Source organism: Zingiber officinale, chromosome 4B, assembly GCF_018446385.1.
Source record: "Zingiber officinale cultivar Zhangliang chromosome 4B, Zo_v1.1, whole genome shotgun sequence".
Taxonomy (NCBI): domain Eukaryota; kingdom Viridiplantae; phylum Streptophyta; class Magnoliopsida; order Zingiberales; family Zingiberaceae; genus Zingiber; species Zingiber officinale.
The window spans coordinates 140,778,402-140,796,220 of NC_055993.1; the positions used below are offsets into that span (position 1 = coordinate 140,778,402).

At 38.0% G+C, this 17,819-nt stretch overlaps 4 protein-coding genes across 10 annotated transcripts; 2 read left to right on the forward strand and 2 right to left on the reverse strand.

The window, feature by feature from the left end:
• Positions 1-1,715: 1,715 nt before the first annotated feature.
• Positions 1,716-2,570, forward strand: LOC121978783. The gene is made up of 2 exons (XM_042531079.1): positions 1,716-2,138; positions 2,283-2,570. Exons 1-2 carry the CDS (start codon positions 1,716-1,718, stop codon positions 2,568-2,570), a joined length of 711 nt encoding a protein of 236 aa, XP_042387013.1.
• A 1,589-nt stretch (positions 2,571-4,159) lies between these two features.
• On the forward strand, positions 4,160-8,496 carry LOC121977210 (SNF1-related protein kinase regulatory subunit beta-2-like). Of its 7 annotated transcripts, none has more exons than XM_042529794.1 (6): positions 4,160-4,343; positions 4,449-4,826; positions 6,020-6,204; positions 6,297-6,459; positions 6,984-7,303; positions 7,533-8,496. In XM_042529794.1, exons 2-6 carry the CDS (start codon positions 4,686-4,688, stop codon positions 7,555-7,557), a joined length of 834 nt encoding a protein of 277 aa, XP_042385728.1. In that variant the 5' UTR covers positions 4,160-4,343; positions 4,449-4,685; the 3' UTR covers positions 7,558-8,496. The 7 variants fall into 7 exon arrangements, with proteins under 7 accessions (XP_042385728.1, XP_042385732.1, XP_042385734.1 ...); XM_042529798.1 differs by having other exon boundaries at positions 4,161-4,343; positions 6,984-7,318; positions 7,472-8,496; XM_042529800.1 differs by having other exon boundaries at positions 4,161-4,343; positions 6,984-7,318.
• Positions 8,497-9,902: 1,406 nt separating this feature from the next.
• LOC121978052 lies at positions 9,903-11,968 on the reverse strand. The gene is made up of 3 exons (XM_042530441.1): positions 11,577-11,968; positions 11,272-11,493; positions 9,903-10,185 (listed from the first exon to the last, which is right to left on the reverse strand). Exons 1-3 carry the CDS (start codon positions 11,823-11,825, stop codon positions 10,102-10,104), a joined length of 555 nt encoding a protein of 184 aa, XP_042386375.1. The 5' UTR covers positions 11,826-11,968; the 3' UTR covers positions 9,903-10,101.
• Positions 11,969-12,416: 448 nt separating this feature from the next.
• Positions 12,417-17,248, reverse strand: LOC121977212 (ATP-dependent Clp protease proteolytic subunit 6, chloroplastic-like). The gene is made up of 9 exons (XM_042529804.1): positions 17,027-17,248; positions 16,893-16,930; positions 15,971-16,034; positions 14,564-14,768; positions 14,362-14,427; positions 13,127-13,267; positions 12,978-13,031; positions 12,825-12,917; positions 12,417-12,745 (listed from the first exon to the last, which is right to left on the reverse strand). Exons 1-9 carry the CDS (start codon positions 17,101-17,103, stop codon positions 12,698-12,700), a joined length of 786 nt encoding a protein of 261 aa, XP_042385738.1. The 5' UTR covers positions 17,104-17,248; the 3' UTR covers positions 12,417-12,697.
• Positions 17,249-17,819: the final 571 nt, after the last annotated feature.

Sequence of the window (17,819 nt, forward strand, 5' to 3'; positions counted from 1 at the left end):
CATTACTACCGAAGTTATAAGAATGTTGAGATCCAATATCACCTTGTGACTACTAATTGTGACTCCTCACAATATATGACAAATGTCCTTCTATCCTAGACATCTAGATCTATCAATGTATGACATAGACCGTGTTATCCTCTAATCAATCTAAATCTTGAACTCCAAGTAGACTCACTCAATCAAATGAGCTCAATATCTCATATTGACTCATTTGGGCATGACCATGCACTTCGTGGTCTCACTCTATCAAGAATATCGATGTCACTCCCGTCATATAGGAGGGATAGATCTCATCTACATCACTCACATCCCTCCGCATAATTTGTTACATACCCAGCAAACGCCTTTATACTCCACCCAGTTACGGGTGACGTTTGACGAAACCAAAGTACATAACTCCTTATGTAGGGAACCATAGTGACTTCAGGTCTAAGAACTAGTAGTCATACTAATAGTCACATAAGAAAATATATGACACTCATATAATGATCCATGATACTTTCTCATGGCGGGTCATTCAGTATACATTCTCCAATGCATACTCATGTGTTAACTTGATATCTCCATATCCATGACTTGTGAGATCAAGTCATCGAGTTGACCTACATGTTAGTCTTATTGCATTAACATTGTTCCTGAATGTTAATACTCGATTATGAATGATTAAGAGTAGTGTTCCCTATATTATCTCACTATCGATTCAACCAATCAATTGATATAGGTAAGAATCTTCTACTCAAGGACGCTATTATACTTAGTTTATTTGGCACCAATACAAGTAAGCATAATAACCAAAAATCAAATGCCTTTATATATAAGAAATATGATACAATGAGTCCATACAACAATCATCAAATGATTGACTCTAGGGCTCTAATTAACATCATCTTCATTGGTAAGATATGTAATTTACATCACATGAACTTCATTCTCGCGTGAAAACCTTTTTCTATTGTTTCTCATTCCTTCGTCAAAGACGGGATTAACTTAAGCGTTGAAGGGGATTGTTAACGATCCCCTTCCTTAATTTTTTATTACTAACTCTCTATTAGATTATTAGCGTGTGCACAGGATAGCAAGGAGGCCTCACAAGGAAGGAAAAATTCGTGCTCCAGTCAACCATTCAATCATCATTTTATAACTTAGAAGACTAATAATATAAATCGAAAGATTTGACTAATGTATGACCGTACAATATAAAAACTTGGATGGTTTTTATGATTTTCTTATTAGATTTTTAAATAATAACTACGAATTTGTAATAATTACCGCTATTTGTCTAATATCTAAACTCCATTGAATTAATATTTCTATATAAGCAAATATATTAGTACTAGATTAGATTATTAAATTGTTTGTAAATTAATATTTTAATAAATATTATTTGGAATATTAAATTACTCATAAAACTACAAATATTAATTATACCGTCAGAAATGGTCAAAATTGAGTTTGATTGAATTAATAACGGTGATTATAAATTAGATTATACACAGTAGGATTATCATAATGAAAAAATGGCGGCAATCTTTGAAATTTAGCGCGATTGAAATTAATTAATCTGTTAAGAAAGTGTAGAACTGAACAGTTAGGGATTGAAATTAACTATTTAAGGACCTGCACGAATCAAACTTGCCCGCAATCAATCAATCAATCGTCATTAATCTTTAATCCTCATTCATTCCCTTCGATTCCATCGGCGATCGATCGACATGGCGACGAGTTTGAAGAAGTGGAGCAGAGTGGAGGTGATGCAGCGAAACAGTTCACGCTGGATTCCTCCCTACTCATGGCACTGCGCCGTACTCCTCACCGTCGTGAATTCCTGCCAATTCATCGTCAAGTACGATGACTCCAAGATGGGGCTGCAGTTCGTGCCGAGGGACTGGATCCGCCCTCGCCCTCCCCCCTTCGTCGGCCGTTTCCCGTGGAGAGCCGGCGACATGGTCGAGGTATTCGAGGACTACGCGTGGTGGCCGGCCAACGTCGTCGATGTAATAATTAATGGTGATAATCGGATCATTAGCGTTTGGCCCTTGAACTCAATGAGGGAGATCCGAGCTCGCCCTTCAAAGATCCGGCTGAGGAAGCAATGGACTCAAGAACAGAACTGGTCCATCATCGATAAGTTTACGGTACATTCGAATGAATGCTACCTACCTGCAATTAATTTCTTCTTTATATATATATATATATATTATATTATATATAATTTAATTATGAGATGGTTCTTTGATTAATTATTCTATATATTTATTTATTATTTGTTTTTTATGCAGAATTACGAGTATCGATTGGAGACGGAGGAAGATTTTCCTTACGGTGTCGTCGGCGGCAAAGCTCCAGCGTGCGACGACAGAGAGTCCTGCAACACCACCGGCCGGAAAAGGAGGAGATCAACCGAGGAGGAGGAGGAGGAGGAGCTCCGGCAGCGCCTACGACGAATCACTGTCTCGCTGCCTTCCCCTGCTTCTTCGACGGATTACGACTCCAGCGATTCATCATCGTCTTCCATGGATGATTCCCCATTGTCTTCCGTCGATAGTTCGAAGTCTCCGTTATTTTAATTTCATTCTTTTATTTTTTTTTTCCCATGTTCACCCGCCTGCTTGCGTGCAGACTTTTTCTATTTCTTTTTCCTTTTCAGTTTGTTTTTGTAAGACGAACTATTAAACATGTGTTGGAAAATCTAATTCATTTATTATTTGGCTCTACTAGTTTCCCCTTATCTTAATTATCTTGTTTTTGTTTTTAAAAAAATATTATAATAATAAATAATTTTATTTAATAATTTATTTATTTTTATTAAATAAATAAATAAATAATTTTCTAGATTAGATTATTAGCGCGATCAAATTATACAACATTAGCATAAGATACTGAAAAAGATGGCGGCAACCTTTAAAATTTAGCACGCGATTGAATTAATCCGTTAAGAAAATGTAGACAATTTCAGGTAATTTAAAACTATTTAAGTAGCTCACTCTCACTGAATGCACGAATTAATCAAACTTGTTCCACAATCAACCAATACTCATTCTGAAATTCCATTCCATCCATCGACGACATGGCGACGAGGTTGAGGAAGGGTAGCAGAGTGGAGGTCATGTTCCAAGACACCGACGACTGCCCCATGCCGCCGTATTCATGGCGCCGCGGCGATCTCCTCTCTTTCAATTCTTGCCAGTTCATTGTTCGCCTCGATGACCCCCAGGTGCCGGTGCAGTGCGTCCCTAGGGACTGCATCCGCCCCCTCGCTCCTCCCTTTGTCGGCCGTTCCCCGTGGAAAGTAGGCAACGTGGTCGAGGTCTTGGAGGACTACGCGTGGTGGCCGGCTATAGTCGTTGGCGTGGATGTTCATCGTCGGATCTTCAGTGTTTGCATGCCTATGGAACTCAGGGAGGGAGATTCAAGTTCGCTCGTTCAATCTCAGGCAAAGGAAGCAACGGATTGACAAACAATGGTCGCTCGTCGATAAGTTTGAGGTATGCATCCATTTATAGCGGAGGAAGAATTTCCTTTCAGTGGCGGTGACAGAGCTCCGTCGTGCGTACAGAGTCCTACAACATGGCCGACTGGAAGAGGAGGAGTTCGGCCGGAGGAGAGGAGGAGAAGCTACGCTAGCACTGGAGCGGATGCTGAGTCAATTTCTGGGTTCCCGCTCCGTCTTCTTCGACGTGTTCCGTTGATAGTTCTCTAAACCTAATTAATTTAGTTAACAAAACTGTGCTCTGTTTACGTCTTCATTCTTCGATTTAAATGCAGATTGTTTTTACTTATTATCATCATCATTATTATTATTATTATTATTATTATTATTATCATTATTTATTTTAAATTTATTTTAAAAAATAATAAAATAATATATAAAATTAATACTAAATTAATCAAATTAATTAAATACTCACCCTACATTCGACTATTCGAGCAATGTGGTTTACGTCGCACTAATGAATGGTCTGCGACGGCCCATATCATACCCCACCGGCTCACGTCAACTTCAGCGTCACGTCAGCAGTCGCTGTGCCGAGCCGAGTAATGGACACGCGTCGAACGACAACGCGCCTTGCAAACCAAACGCCCGGCGGCGGGCCACCCTCTATTTGTAATTAATTGCAGGGTTTTTGTTGGTTTCCAATGCCGTCGTTTAATTATTTTTTCAACGTCTCACAAGATAGGGAATCTCCAAGCTCATTGGAGGAGACATGGGAATGAAAGCTGCATTAATCGTGGAAACTGGAAATGACGGATTCGATTCCGACGGCGCTCTGTGGGCGATCAAAATGGTGGCTTGCGGCGGGCGGCATCGCCTCTCCTTTCTCCGTGCCGAGAAACGAGAGGTATTCCGCTTTCCCCCCTTTTTTTTGTCCATATTCCCAGTCCTTTTCGCTCTGGCACTCTTTCTCTGGGAGGATTTGAAGCGTTTGCGTTTTGCTTTTTGGCAGATGCTTCTTTTTTGTTGATTTCCGCAGTGAGTTCAGCTTTAGAGGTTAGAAATTTGAGATGGGAGAGCTCAGCTTTGCTCCGCGATCAGCCTTTGGTGGTTTCGCTCTATAAAGAGTTGAAGTATTGGGTGCCGATGTTGAGGTTGATTGAAGGAGGTGGTGTTTGGGGCGCGAAGCCCTAATTTTTTTTTTAATCCAAATATTGAAGCGTCTGGGATCGTACTTTTGATATTTGAAATGGGGAATGTAAGTAGCTTCAGAGAAAGTGGAGAGGGTGGAAGCTCGCGCTCCCCAGCAGGGTCAGACGATCTGATGGGGCAGAGCCCGCCGCAAAGCCCTAAAAGTGCATCGCAGTCGCCTCTCCTCTTCTCTCCCCAGGTTCTCTTTCTTCTACCTCCCTCTTCTCCTCTCTGTCTTTGATTTGTTAGTTTGCATCTTTTGAAACTACGAAATTATCCGTATTAATGGATTCTTGTTTACACTCTAGGTTTCACTTTAACTGTGTATGCAGTGAGTATTCGTAGTAGCTCATTATGTAGCTTCTAAGCTTTAATTCCATTTCTGGGGGTTAGATATGAACTAGCATTGGATCTTTTGGCTTTAATCAATTTCTCGTGTTCTGTGCTTGGTTTGTTACTTGAGCAAACTGCAATTTTTTACTTATTTAGGATTTGTTATACTCATATAAGTGAATCTGAATGAAGAAAAAAATTTGGCAGTTTGCTCGAGTATGGATTCATCAATCTAAATGCATTGTAGGGTCTGACTACAATGTCTTAGCAAGAACGGATACATCTTAATCAATATGCAAGAGTAGGTTGGATAGGAACTAGGTTGGATTTTTATACTCATACAAGGCATGGGTTATAATTAGTGATTTTGAGAGATTTTCTCACATTGGTCTGCTCCCTTGCTCTTCCAAGATGGTGATATTAGGAAATAATTATTATATGTAAATAGTTATTTATTTCCTAGTTATTAAGGAATAATTATTATTAAAAAATTGTTATTTGCTTCCTAGTTATTAGAGAATAATTATTATTAGGAAATACTTATTGTTTTTCTAATTTATGTATTTTCCTATTTTCACTTGTAATGGTATTTATATATACCATATGCTATCATTAATAATATGTGTGAATTCTATCGTCAATAGGTGATTCTCGTAATGTCCCTTTTTATGCAACTTTTTTCTTTGCTCATATTTATATACTCTTCTAAGTGAGGCATGGAAGTTTCATAATGTTGCAGTTATACTTTGATATACATGGATGGTTTAACTTGTGTCAGTTTGCTCCAACTAGAGACCTTTGAAGATTACCATTATGAAATGAACCGGGAAAAGCTATTCCAAAAATTTTCCTGATGAGATTTCTAGGGGCCCAGTCATAATATATGCATTCTCTATGGGTTGCCAAGTTTATTCTAAAGTCCGGCCAAGAAGTGACTTCTTTAGTACTGAGTTTGAGTTTTAAATAATTTTGAGGATTCTGATGCATGAAACTTAGAAGTTACTGTTCGATTAAGTTGATTTACATAAAAGTCACGCTGGATTTGACAATCATCAATAGCTTTTTCTTCAGATCCCAGTTACTCCACTGCAAAGACAAGAGGAGATGCAAAGCAATCAAGGAATGTCAAATTCTAGAATGTATGATGATGTCCTCGATGAACAGGGGATTCCAACAATGATCAACTGGAACCATGGAGGCAATGAAGTTTTTGTGGAAGGATCGTGGGATAATTGGAAGACAAAGTACTGTGAACAATATATTTTAAACAAAGAAAGTACTTCCTCTTATGTTGTATAATAGTTTGAACAAGATGAGAAATTTTTTTCTATTGCAGGAAACCATTGCAAATGTCTGGCAAGGATTTTACAGTCATGGTGGTTCTTCCTTCAGGCTTCTACCAGTACAGATTCATTGTCGATGGAGAATGGAAGTATGCACCGGACGTGCCATGGATGAATGACTATATGGGGAATGTCCACAACATTTTGGACTTGAAGGTAGCTTTCTGGTCTTTTTAGTTAATCTATTGAAACGATGTCTGAATTTAGAAACCCTGGAAAACTCTTTTCTGGTACTTTAAATTGGTAAAGTCATATCTTGTTTTAAGAGGCACAAGTTTCTTTTAATTATATTTTTAAAACTAAGCTTAGAGTCCACTACAAACTGTCTCATGTGTGATTATGATAATTTGTGAGATTTCCTTATCTTAGAATGCCAATAATTCTAACCATTATGATGGATATGCCCCTGGCAGGTTTCTAGTCTTACAGTTAGGTAAAATCTAACTAACGATCCTTGCGAATTAAGTTGTGCCATAAACTTTGATACAAATTCCATGGAGGAAATCTGTATAGACATTGCCTTCTTTACCATTTTTGTATAGATACATGGTTCGAAGAGACATAGTATGCGCAATTTGATGTGTTTACCAAGTTAAATTAATTTAATGACGTTTTTATTAATCTTAGATCCTACCTTATCTAGTATAATCTTTATTGATTACATCTCTTTTCCGCTGCAGCCGTTTGTTCCAGAGAACTTAGGAGGGATTGCTGGCCTCGAAACACCTCAGTCACCAGAGTCGAGCTACAACAACCAGCCCCTTGTTTCGGAGGACTTCAGCAAAGAGCCTCCACTTCTACCTCCGCAGCTCCAAGGCACTCTTCTCGACGCACCGGCCTCCATGGATTGCCCTTCCTCCCTTGCAAGGCTTCCCCATGTGGTTCTAAACCATCTCTACATCCAAAAGAGCAGTAGTGGTCAGCCTGTGGTGGCACTAGCGAAAACTCATAGGTTTCTCTCCAAGTATGTCACTGTGACACTCTACAAGTCCCTGGCAAGGTGAGGAAAAGAAAGGTTGGTCTGCTTTAGTAATCCCTGTGATCGATACTGAATAATTTTCTTACTTGATCTTGGTGTGAAAAGCCTCGAGCTCTTCCTAGTTTTGTATTTTTGGGTAACATGAGATTACAATTTAGCTATGACAGACTGAACACACTTGTACTGCAGATAAATCATCAATTGTCCTTGTGTTGATTTTTTTCTTCCATGTGCTGGTTCACACAAGAAGACCGAGACACGATGAGTTGGACTGATTCAATCTCCATGGCCTCAGCATTCAAAACACTTGCCAAACCCAGATCATTAGTCGCCATTGACTTGGAATAGTCCAATTCTCATGTCCAGAAGCAGATAGTGAAGACTTGACTTGGGAGTCATCTTCTCACCGTGTCTGTGAAAGCAACTTCTCAGCTACGTCACATGAAATGATGGATGCTCTCATTACAGCCTTCGCATAAATAAATCCTATAAAGTGAGAAGAGCCCAAGCCACAATTCTTCTCCACACTCACCTCGTTCTTGTTATCATGGGCGGCAGAAACTTCATTCAATCCCTCTTCCTCCTCCTTTCGATCCTTCTCCTTTTCATTTTCTCCTACATTTACTTCTCTTCCATCGACAGGAAGGTCGTCTTTTTATTCTGCAACTTGATCCTTTTTGTTGTCATAAAACAGAGCGTCGTGGAAGAGGAGGAGCCAACGAAGATTGATGCAGCTTTTGATGGTGGAAATGAGAAGAAGAGTCATGTGGCTGTTTCTGTTGAGTTAATTGAAGTGGAAAATGAAGAGGAGGAAGGAAAGGTGAGAGTGGAGATTGATGAGAAGGAGAGTGGAGATTTAATTGATTGTGGCAATGAGAAGCAGAGTCATGTGGCTGTTTCTTTTGAGTTGGTTGAAGTGGAAAATGAAGAGGAAGGAAAGATGAGGGTGGAGAACGATGTTGAGGAGAGAGATGAGTTCCAGGAGAAGATTGAGGCGTTTATAGAGAAAGTGAAGAGCCAAAGGAGAATGGAGGATCTTCAGTTGGTGACCGTGTGAAGGAAGATGGCGAAAAGCTGAACAATTAAATTATTTTTGTTTGTTTTAGAAATGGAGAAGAGGCTAGATGTTGATCCATAGAGACTTCAATGTAAAATAAATTGGATATGTGTTTTTTTTAGAGTATAATCGACAAAATACTCTTGAAGTTGGTAAACGTTTGTATGTTAATCCCTTACTTAATCACACTGATATTAGACATTGCTCCACAAATACGACCCGATTAAATTTAAAACAAGATAAAAGCACAGACACACACAAAATACAATTGTAAATGTGTAAGAGAAATTAACTTAATTTTTTTTTAATATCATATAGTTTAAATTTTTAAAAAGGAAGCTTTGGGGCAATAATAGAGTTATTGTCGTGTAATTTTATAATCATGAATTCAAATTAGTGCAGAGATCAACTCCCACTTAGGGATTTTTTTTTTTTTTTTCATCCTCTAATCATTTAACAGTTGACTATAAACTTGATCTATCTGGGAATCGATCATGAGGGATATCTGAGATGCATATAATCACCTTATATTATACATTCAAATTAGTGATTTGACCTGTTTTTTTTAAATCCTATATATTGATGAAAACTTAGATCTGTTCTTTATAACTCAAATTCTTAAAAAATTATTGAAGAGCCAATAGAACATTTAGAGCCCAAATTCAATAAATCATATGCACACTTCCACTTACAGTCAATGATGGGTGTAGTATAGATGCCATGTTCTTTTCCTAGTTCTTATTTAAAACTCACCAAATTTATATTTTTTTTGTAGTGTGTGGGTAGTACACGAATTTCTGCTTCATGTCATGCATTTTCTTCTTTGTCCATTCAAGCGGTCGTTGCGCTATGTTTCGTTTGGTCTACGATCCATGTCCTCTAGTGGAATATGAGATAGATTTTTTATTTTTTATTTTGCTTTTTATCCTAATCCTAAACATCTCATTCCTAGCTGTAATATACTAAAATGTGACTCCTGATCCTCCACGACACCAACTATCCCAAGGCTAACGATCCACCTCTTCCGACCTGGGCCTCTAACCATCGACCCCACCTTACTTCGATTCCTGCCACCACCCGAACAATGGAAACTCAATTACACTGCAAGTGGGGGTGGAACAGTCCCTGTGATTATGATTGTTATAATAATTATGATTCTTATAACTATAGACCAAATGGTTTGAGTTAATTCCTAATCACCTTTTGCTATAATGTAATAGGATCACTTGGGAGCTTTTCAGATTCAGTTTCTATAATTATGGTCTTTTTCCTAACTGACAAAAGAAACTGATGACACAACACTGATAGCTTGTTTACATGGATGGATGAATGGAGGAGGAGAATAAGCAAGAGAATGGAGCAAAGAACAGCACGAGAAAACGTTTTTTTTTTTTTCAAAAAAAGTAGCCATTCATGCCCAGACCAAAAAAACATGTCCTTTTTCATTTTCTTCTCCTCCCTCTTGTCTCGGATTCATCCAGACAAGTAACCAAGTCATGAATGGAGCATCGAGAAGTTGAAAGTAACAACTAATTATCTACAAAGACAGACAGTTGCGATCGATCAACAAGCTAAGAAATGCAGTTACAAGTTCAGCTAAAGCACAGTTCGTATTGCCTAAAGCACATAATCTGCCAAATGTAGGATTTAGAGAAAGAAGAAGGTAATCAGAACAACTTTTCAAAGGTAGCTTACATCAGTGATTGTTGGAGAAGCAGTAACTTGACATTGGTAACTTTGTCAGAAGCCAAATACACATCTGCTATCGAGCATCAGAAGACGAGGACCCTGACACCAACGAAGAAATGCCATCTCGAAGTCTTTGGTTCCTCTTTATTTCAGCAGCCTGGAAGACAAGCAAATTTTACTATAAAGTATTCAACTGCAAAATTCATAACACTTGAGAGAAGTAATTATTTTGCAATCGACCAAAAAATAGTGTTAATCTAATGCTTGGGAAATAAAGGGAACCTAATAGTCACAATTATGCATTCAAATGCATTTTCTAGAATATTGGATCTCATGAGTCACCCCATCTATTCAAGAAGTTTGGAGTTAGGTGCTCATGAGCACATTGAACTATTGAAGGGACTAAGAGCCATCACAGCTTAAACATAGATCTTATTGGGCATGCTCTGCCACTGAGCTAATAACCCATCATGTGATCCTCCCCAATTCGAGGCCGATGCCAAATGCATGAAACAGCTAACCTTCTCTTATTTTTTTACATCCCCATTTCCCTCTCTTCACTAATATAAAATTCTTTTGGCATTTCTAACAATATCAAGTATCTCCTATCTTGACCTTTGTAATTTTCGAAGTTTTAACCCCAGTTAAAGGAGGGAAGAAACTATTTAGTTATGATTTGGATCCTAAACTCAAGTTTAATGGGGTATACAATCCAGGGGGATGTTTGGTTGCAATCTGAATCTGCTATTGTATATTTGCTCTACTTTTGTTACTTTTAACGTGGAAGTGCTAGATTTCTTTACGTTGGCAATGACACCGAGTTTCAATGTGTATCCACATATAGTAAACAATGAGTTTTTGTTTGTATCTTAATGTTCACAATTCATTGGAGACAAAAATGCACAGCTGTTTTCCATATGGCTAAGATAACTCCAAGAATGAAGATCAACAGAACTAGATGCCTCAAATTTACCAACACCAGGTAAACCATCTTGAACAAATTCCATCTCTCTAGTCACATTAGAACAATGAGTCCTAGACACATCGTGATGATTTGATGAAGCTTTTGATGATATTTTCATATGAAATTTGTTCATAGAAGATAAAGTCCTTAACTTACAAAAATTCCAGGAAGATGTAAGCGAGTAGAGTAAGGAAATTGCAAGTATAGGAAGAGGAAAACTCATTGATTGCCCAAATCTAACAAATATCCCGAAATCGAAAACTTGGGCAGCGGATCTACCTTGGGATTTCGCGGGGGAGCCTCTGGATCGAGCATCCGCAACGACATTCGAGCGATCTCGGCGACGGCAGCGTCCCTGGCGTCGGGGTCGTCGCCGGAAAGGTCTTGGTACGCCGCCTCGAACGCTTCCTGCCAGAACCTCGGCAACCGGATCCGGCGAGTTTGGGCGTGGGCGTACACGTCCCACATGTGCCTCACCGCCTTCTCCCGCTCTTCCATCTCCTACTAAGCCACCGAAAGGAGCGTCAGCGATGCAAACAGAGATAGCATTGGAGAAACGAAGGGGGGATTGAATAATCACGGACCAGAACGTCGAGATCCGGGTTAACCGCGACGGGGACGTCAAAGTCGTGGGCGAGGCGGTTGAGGTCGCCGGCTGACCATCGGAGGGTGACAGTGCCGGTGAGCATGGACCAGAATGCAAGGAGGAGGATGGCCGCAAGCGCCCAGAACCTGTATCGGCCCTTGCCGAAGACGCCAGCGTCGGCGGTTGAAGAAGGAGTCTTGGGATCCGACGAAGGAAGGAGATCCGCGCCGCCTTCCTTAACCATCATCGTCGGATGCAAACCCCAATGAGCGATTCGTTTCGATTCGATTCGGCAGAAGACGCCTCTCCCCTTTCAATCCACCGCCAGAGAGGAGAAGAAGGTACCGATCGATCGCAGTGGAGGAGTGTGGAGCGAATGCGGTACAATTCGCGGCCTTCCGCTCGTTATATTTGCGGGTGTTCGGAGAGATGTGGTGAATCAGTGAGTGAACAGACGGACCCAACTAATTCAACCCGTTAAAGACCGATCGGATCCGAAAACGATAATTTATTGTTATTAAATAAATCAGATAATAATAATAATAATTTATTAAATAAATAAGCTAGTTAGAAAGCATTTGTTGTATATTTGAAAATTTTAGTATTAGTTGAATGCTGAGATTTGGATGTACTCGAGCTCGAGCTCGTCGAATCCTCACTAGTTTGCCTTGTGACCCGCCGACGGAGCACGGGGCAGCTACCGACAAGTCAAGGAGCGGACTGAGAAGGCAGAGACGCAGTCTTCCACCATGAGAGCAGCAGAGGGAAAAAAAACAAAAAAAACAAAGTAGAGAAAGGAAAGAAAAATGCACGATCTCCAACCAATGACACGCGGAAATGTAATTAATCTGTAAAACTAACATGAAATGATCAATGAAAATGACCAAAGAACAACCTCCAAAGTAGGGTCTTAGTCAGTGAATGATAATTTACAAACTAAAAAGTATCTATGGGAACAAAATTAATTAATCAAACATAAGGAATCTTTTAGTGTCATTTCATTGCAAGGCTTTCATCTCCAACTTTTCCTGGTAACATGATCTATTCGAGTCTGTGAATGATACCAGCGTCCGTGATTTGGTTCATCAGCAATATCGATTTCTTTCTGTTTGTTTGCAGCTAATACAGTGTCTCCAATACACCATCGATGAGACCAAAATCCATAGCCTGGAAAGGTTGAAAGTGTGTTACATCAGTTTGTTTTAACTTGTTGCTTTGTAAATCATCAAAAATACAACAGAATTACCTCGGCAGCAGAGAAATAACGATCCCGTTCGATGTACTTTTGAATTACCTCCAGAGGTTGGCCAGTAAATGCAGCAAACATTTTATCGATTTTCTGCAAGTAGAAAGTAATTTAGAACCTCTAGACAAAGAAGTCGTTCAAGAAGACACTCACATGACGGTTCTGAACAGCTTCGTCAACTTGACGCCGAACATCCTCCACATGGCCCTGCACACGAAGTTTATAGGAATTACTAGATAGGTATTTATTTTTTTCAGAGCTTAAAGATGATTAATGTAATAAACAATGAATTCTAACCATACCCCACATCCACTTTGCAGTTGATGTATCATTATCCGGGCATTAGGCATAGCATAACGCATCCCCTTCTCTCCGCCAGCAAGAAGAAGCGAAGCCTGGCTAGCTGATATTCCAAAGCATACTGTTCCCACCTTCGGTTTTATCTGGTTATTCATTTAGACCGAACTGAAAATTAGTAACCTTGGCTTGTCACAATATTATTTTTACTGTCCTTTCAAGGTAAACAGAAAATAACTAGAAGAAAATTTTATTCTTAAGAATAAGTGTGCTAAAAATATGAGTGTAAGAAATGAACTGACGCAATTTTGCAACTGTCATGCAGACTAGATTTTTTTTTTTAAAAAAAGAATTAATAAAATTCTTGAATATCAACCAGATTTAAGCTTCCTGACATTGGTTTTGGTTGAGTAAGAAATGACAAGCAAGAATACAACTAAAGTGCAAAAGTGAACAGCACAAATACTAGAATTTTGTTTCTTTATGGTCTAGCAAGACTGGATATTTATCAAAACAATTGGGAACCACATACTTTGGAATCACTCGAAACTGAGTAATTCTTTGACGACTTCAAAGTGATTGTTGTTGGCATTTGAACATTAGGGAAAATTGTCATGAGATCAAGTGTATAAATGCTGAGGATTTTTGTTAGGTTACACAAAAAGCAAATTTCAAAATGAAGCAAAGCACAGATATGTATATAAAGAAGGCTTCTCAATCAAGGAGAACCAAGGGAGCAAGTTCTTAAATGCCTACTTGCAACATCAGTGGTATCACCACATCATAAATCAATTATGTTGAATTTGTAAAGTTGTAATTTATTTTATTAAGGAATACTTATAGCAAACTAAAGAGCATTCTTTTGAAATACAAGAAACTGAAGACCTGAAAAAAGATAGCTAGACATCAGATTACCTAAACCTACTGTATAGATGAAACAAGAAATTGCTTTGGTGTCTAGTTTTGGTCAAGCAAACAACATGAAACAATATGAAAAAAGCATGGGTGTGAAATACCCCAAAACCAAAAGAATCTACCAAAGAAAAACAACCTTCAGAACATGCAGGAAAATGCAATAAATCCCGTTCTGGTATATATCTGACTCAGTACATAGATAGATATATACTAAAAATGAAGCGCAAAACAAACTTAAATCAATTAAATAATGAATGGCTTACTCCGAAAGAAATGTATTCAATGATGGCTTTTCATAGAAAACTTAACAGTGGGATCCACTTACCCAGGACATACAATCATAAATTGCAAGGACAGAATACACACTCCCACCAGGGCAGTTTAGGTAGATCTAGCAAAAAAATTGGTGGACCTGAGTCATTAGGAAAGAAAGAGAAAAACAGAAAAAATGGAAAGATAAAACTGATAGAAGTTCTGAATTTTCTGATTGTTAGAAATATATCAATTGATTTTAGATTATCAAATACCAGGATGTCAGCATCCTCATCAACAGTAGCAAGTGTCACAAGTTGTGATATAACACGTTGGGCCACTTGTGAGTTAATTGGTTGCCCAATGAAGATTATGCGATTGCGAAATAATACAGTAGAAAGATCCAAAGGTCCAGCTGGTGTCTTGATGGCAGGCATTATAGGAGGGTTTTCGCCTTTTGCCCTTATGACTGTATCATATCTACAAGAAAAGTTTACAACAAATCAAAATCTGATAACAAAAAAAAAAAATAGTGCATAAAGATTAGCCTCAAGAAAGTGGGCATTATCCAGGATGTGATGTTTGCTTCTCCGAACAAATAAGTGTTGGTAACGAGCTGTCAATAATTCTTTTCACAGATGCCAAGTGTAGAACTTGGTAATTATGATATAGCACCAAGAATGATGATGCTAACCAGTCTAACTAATTATTGAATCAGATATCACGCCATAACTATCATCCCAGTGTTATTTCTTGTTAGTGAAAAACAGGAAAGAGGAGTATTGGACAGTAATAGTTACTGAAAAACCCCCAATATATCATTAAAAACGATAATGCAAGACACCATTCAAGACAAATTACGGTCTAGATTTCCCTTTATTCAGCTTCTTAATAGAAAATCTTCAATGTATCTGTATTTACCAAATACTAATCCACTGGGAAAGCCTTTTCAAAATGAAAAAATATTACAAAATGCTCACTACACAGTAACTGCACATGATCAAAGATAAACATCCCATAGTTACTCTAAGAAGTATATATAGGAGGCCAAAGTTTTCTCAAATCCATAAAAGCTAATCACACTATTATTGTTCTAGTACAAAATGTTCCATTTTTAGTGGGAGGTCACAGGCACACAAATAACTTATAAGCAAATTCCTATGTATTCTAAGACAACAATAACAACAATAGTAACGATATAACTAGCAAACAAATACAGTCCACAGTTTCAGTTGACAGATCAATCAGCTCACACCAAGTTATTGATTTTGTACTTGATCTGTGGCCAAGATATGACAACAATCAAGACTTCCATTCTTATTCAGTCCCCAGTCCTTGCCTATATTTTTGTCACAGAGGATCCTTAGTAGCAGAATAATTCAATGTACCAATTGAGCACTCTTTTGCTAATACTTGAATATTTAGAATGACATGGATAATATCAGCACTAGAATGATTTAAGTAAGAGCATGTCAAATTCATGACACTTATTTGGCTGCTGTAATCATACAAAGTGAATGACATTGTTCGACTTTTGGCACATTTATTAACCATCATTCTCGTTTACCACCAAAGCGCCAAAACTCTAAATTTATATGGGATAAGATTTGTTTAACTGTGAATAACCATAGTCAAGTGACTTTTTGCACAGAAAATTGACAATGAGCTACAAAAGCACATACCTAAGAGAGCCATTTTGTTGTTCATTGAGCTTCAAAGACAAACTATTAGCCTTACTCTGCTTGCCTGCATATGGGTTTCAAGGAACAAAAAAAAAAAACATCCAGATCTATCAAGGCATCCAAATAAGTTCATAAGGTTTTTTCTGTAATAAAATAAGTAATAATTCCATAAAAGGGATGGGAATTTTACATTAATTTTAGCATAAGGGATTTTTTTTCCCAACAAAAGGATTGGTTCCATGGAGAGGGGATAAAATATGACAGTAGGGTTAATAATTTCAATCCGAAGACAATCTGTGGTTCCAATTTATCATATGAAAAAAAATCCACCCTCCCCTTTGACTCATTCAACCCATGAAGTGGCCAAACATTTGATAATTTTCATAATAGATTCCTTCATTTTAGTTCTTGAATTTTATTCGGTCATATCAACAACAACACTGCTTATCTCCAAGTCAGCACCACCAAGCTCACAACCTTGATATGCAGCTCCTAGATTACTATACTAAAAAGATTTTAAGAATTTCTTTTTATTACACCAAATCCAAAAACACTCAAAAGGAAATTACAACAGAAATGACAAATGAATAATTGGATATTCAGTTGTGCACTTGCCTGTGAAATCAAGCAAGGTCATGAGCTTCTTATTCCAACGTATAACTAACAATTCAAAAGCATAGTATACTTGCATAGAGTTCGGTGGAAGGATAAGATTCGTGTAGCAGATCTTAGATAAATGGGACTAAGCTTGACCACGAAATGTTTACAGTGAAGATATTATCAAGAGGATGCATGAACTCCAACTCTATCCTATAGGAGAAACAATTACATTAAATCCACAAAAACATATCGACAATTTTTAACAAGATCACAGCGTGAATAGCCACTCGACTCATGAATAGATACAATAAAAGACGCTTACCCGTGAGATGAAGCGAGGCGTGTGGCTTGGCCATGTTTCTGCGAGTAATAGGCGATTAAGTACATCAAACATCCAGAAAGGAAGGATCGGAAATAGAGAAAGAGGGCGGCAGGTCACGGGATTAGGAAGTAAACCTCGAAATAGTTGGTTTCACGGAGTTGGAGAGGGCGGAGGCGGTTCCGAGCGACACGGAGATGGCCAAGGAAGCCATGGGAGCTGCCACGCTGCTCTCTGCTTGCGGAGGAAGGATTGGGAACAGATTGGCGAATCCGCCGACGGAAGGGATGATGAGAACACAATCGGGTTGGATTCGATGAAGCTTGAACCAAATGCGATTCTGGACTGAACCGGACCGAACTTTCAAAACGAACCAATTGTATTCGTCAGTTGTCACTTTTGGACCGGTGCATGGTGATAATAATGTTAGACGCGATCTAATATGATCAATTAAATTTAAAACATGATTAATATAATTAAATATACAAATAAATAACATAAAGTTAATTATTTAGTGAAATATTTTTTAAATATGTTATAGTACTTAAGTTTAGATAATTTTTCTTTTCATAAAATTATTCATTTAAACATATCATTAATTTAATATTATTAATTTCTTTTGCTGATTATTTTGATTTTTTATCATCTCATAAGACACATAACCGCAATTATTGAATTGAGAAATACAATATTCTTCAAAGAGCTATTTTTGTATAAACACACAAAAAAAGTAAATTCTAATAAAAGAACCTAAAAGTTTTCAAACGGTAATTATCAAACCAATAGAAAATCAAAGCATAGCAAGAAGCTCAAAGTGACTAAAACTTTTAAACCTTATTTTCTAATTTATATGGTAAAAAATAACAGTCAAAGAGCATTGTCAAGCTTCATCCTTATTAGATAATCATCTGTCCCCAGGGCGTAACACAG

Excerpts from the sequence above, each read along its gene's own strand:
- LOC121978783 (XM_042531079.1), top strand. The coding sequence starts at position 1,716 with ATGGCGACGAGTTTGAAGAAGTGGAGCAGAGTGGAGGTGATGCAGCGA. Across the intron at positions 2,139-2,282 it reads CCATCATCGATAAGTTTACG|AATTACGAGTATCGATTGGA; the intron begins GTACATTCGAAT and ends TTTTTTATGCAG.
- LOC121977210 (XM_042529794.1), top strand. The coding sequence starts at position 4,686 with ATGGGGAATGTAAGTAGCTTCAGAGAAAGTGGAGAGGGTGGAAGCTCG. Across the intron at positions 4,827-6,019 it reads CTCTCCTCTTCTCTCCCCAG|CTTTTTCTTCAGATCCCAGT; the intron begins GTTCTCTTTCTT and ends AATCATCAATAG. Across the intron at positions 7,304-7,532 it reads CTCTACAAGTCCCTGGCAAG|ACCGAGACACGATGAGTTGG; the intron begins GTGAGGAAAAGA and ends TCACACAAGAAG.
- LOC121978052 (XM_042530441.1), bottom strand. The coding sequence starts at position 11,825 with ATGATGGTTAAGGAAGGCGGCGCGGATCTCCTTCCTTCGTCGGATCCC. Across the intron at positions 11,494-11,576 it reads ACCCGGATCTCGACGTTCTG|GAGATGGAAGAGCGGGAGAA; the intron begins GTCCGTGATTAT and ends GTGGCTTAGTAG. Across the intron at positions 10,186-11,271 it reads CTCCCCCGCGAAATCCCAAG|GCTGCTGAAATAAAGAGGAA; the intron begins GTAGATCCGCTG and ends CTTGTCTTCCAG.
- LOC121977212 (XM_042529804.1), bottom strand. The coding sequence starts at position 17,103 with ATGGCTTCCTTGGCCATCTCCGTGTCGCTCGGAACCGCCTCCGCCCTC. Across the intron at positions 14,428-14,563 it reads ATGAGGATGCTGACATCCTG|ATCTACCTAAACTGCCCTGG; the intron begins GTATTTGATAAT and ends TTTTTTTGCTAG. Across the intron at positions 13,032-13,126 it reads AACTGCAAAGTGGATGTGGG|GGCCATGTGGAGGATGTTCG; the intron begins GTATGGTTAGAA and ends CTTCGTGTGCAG.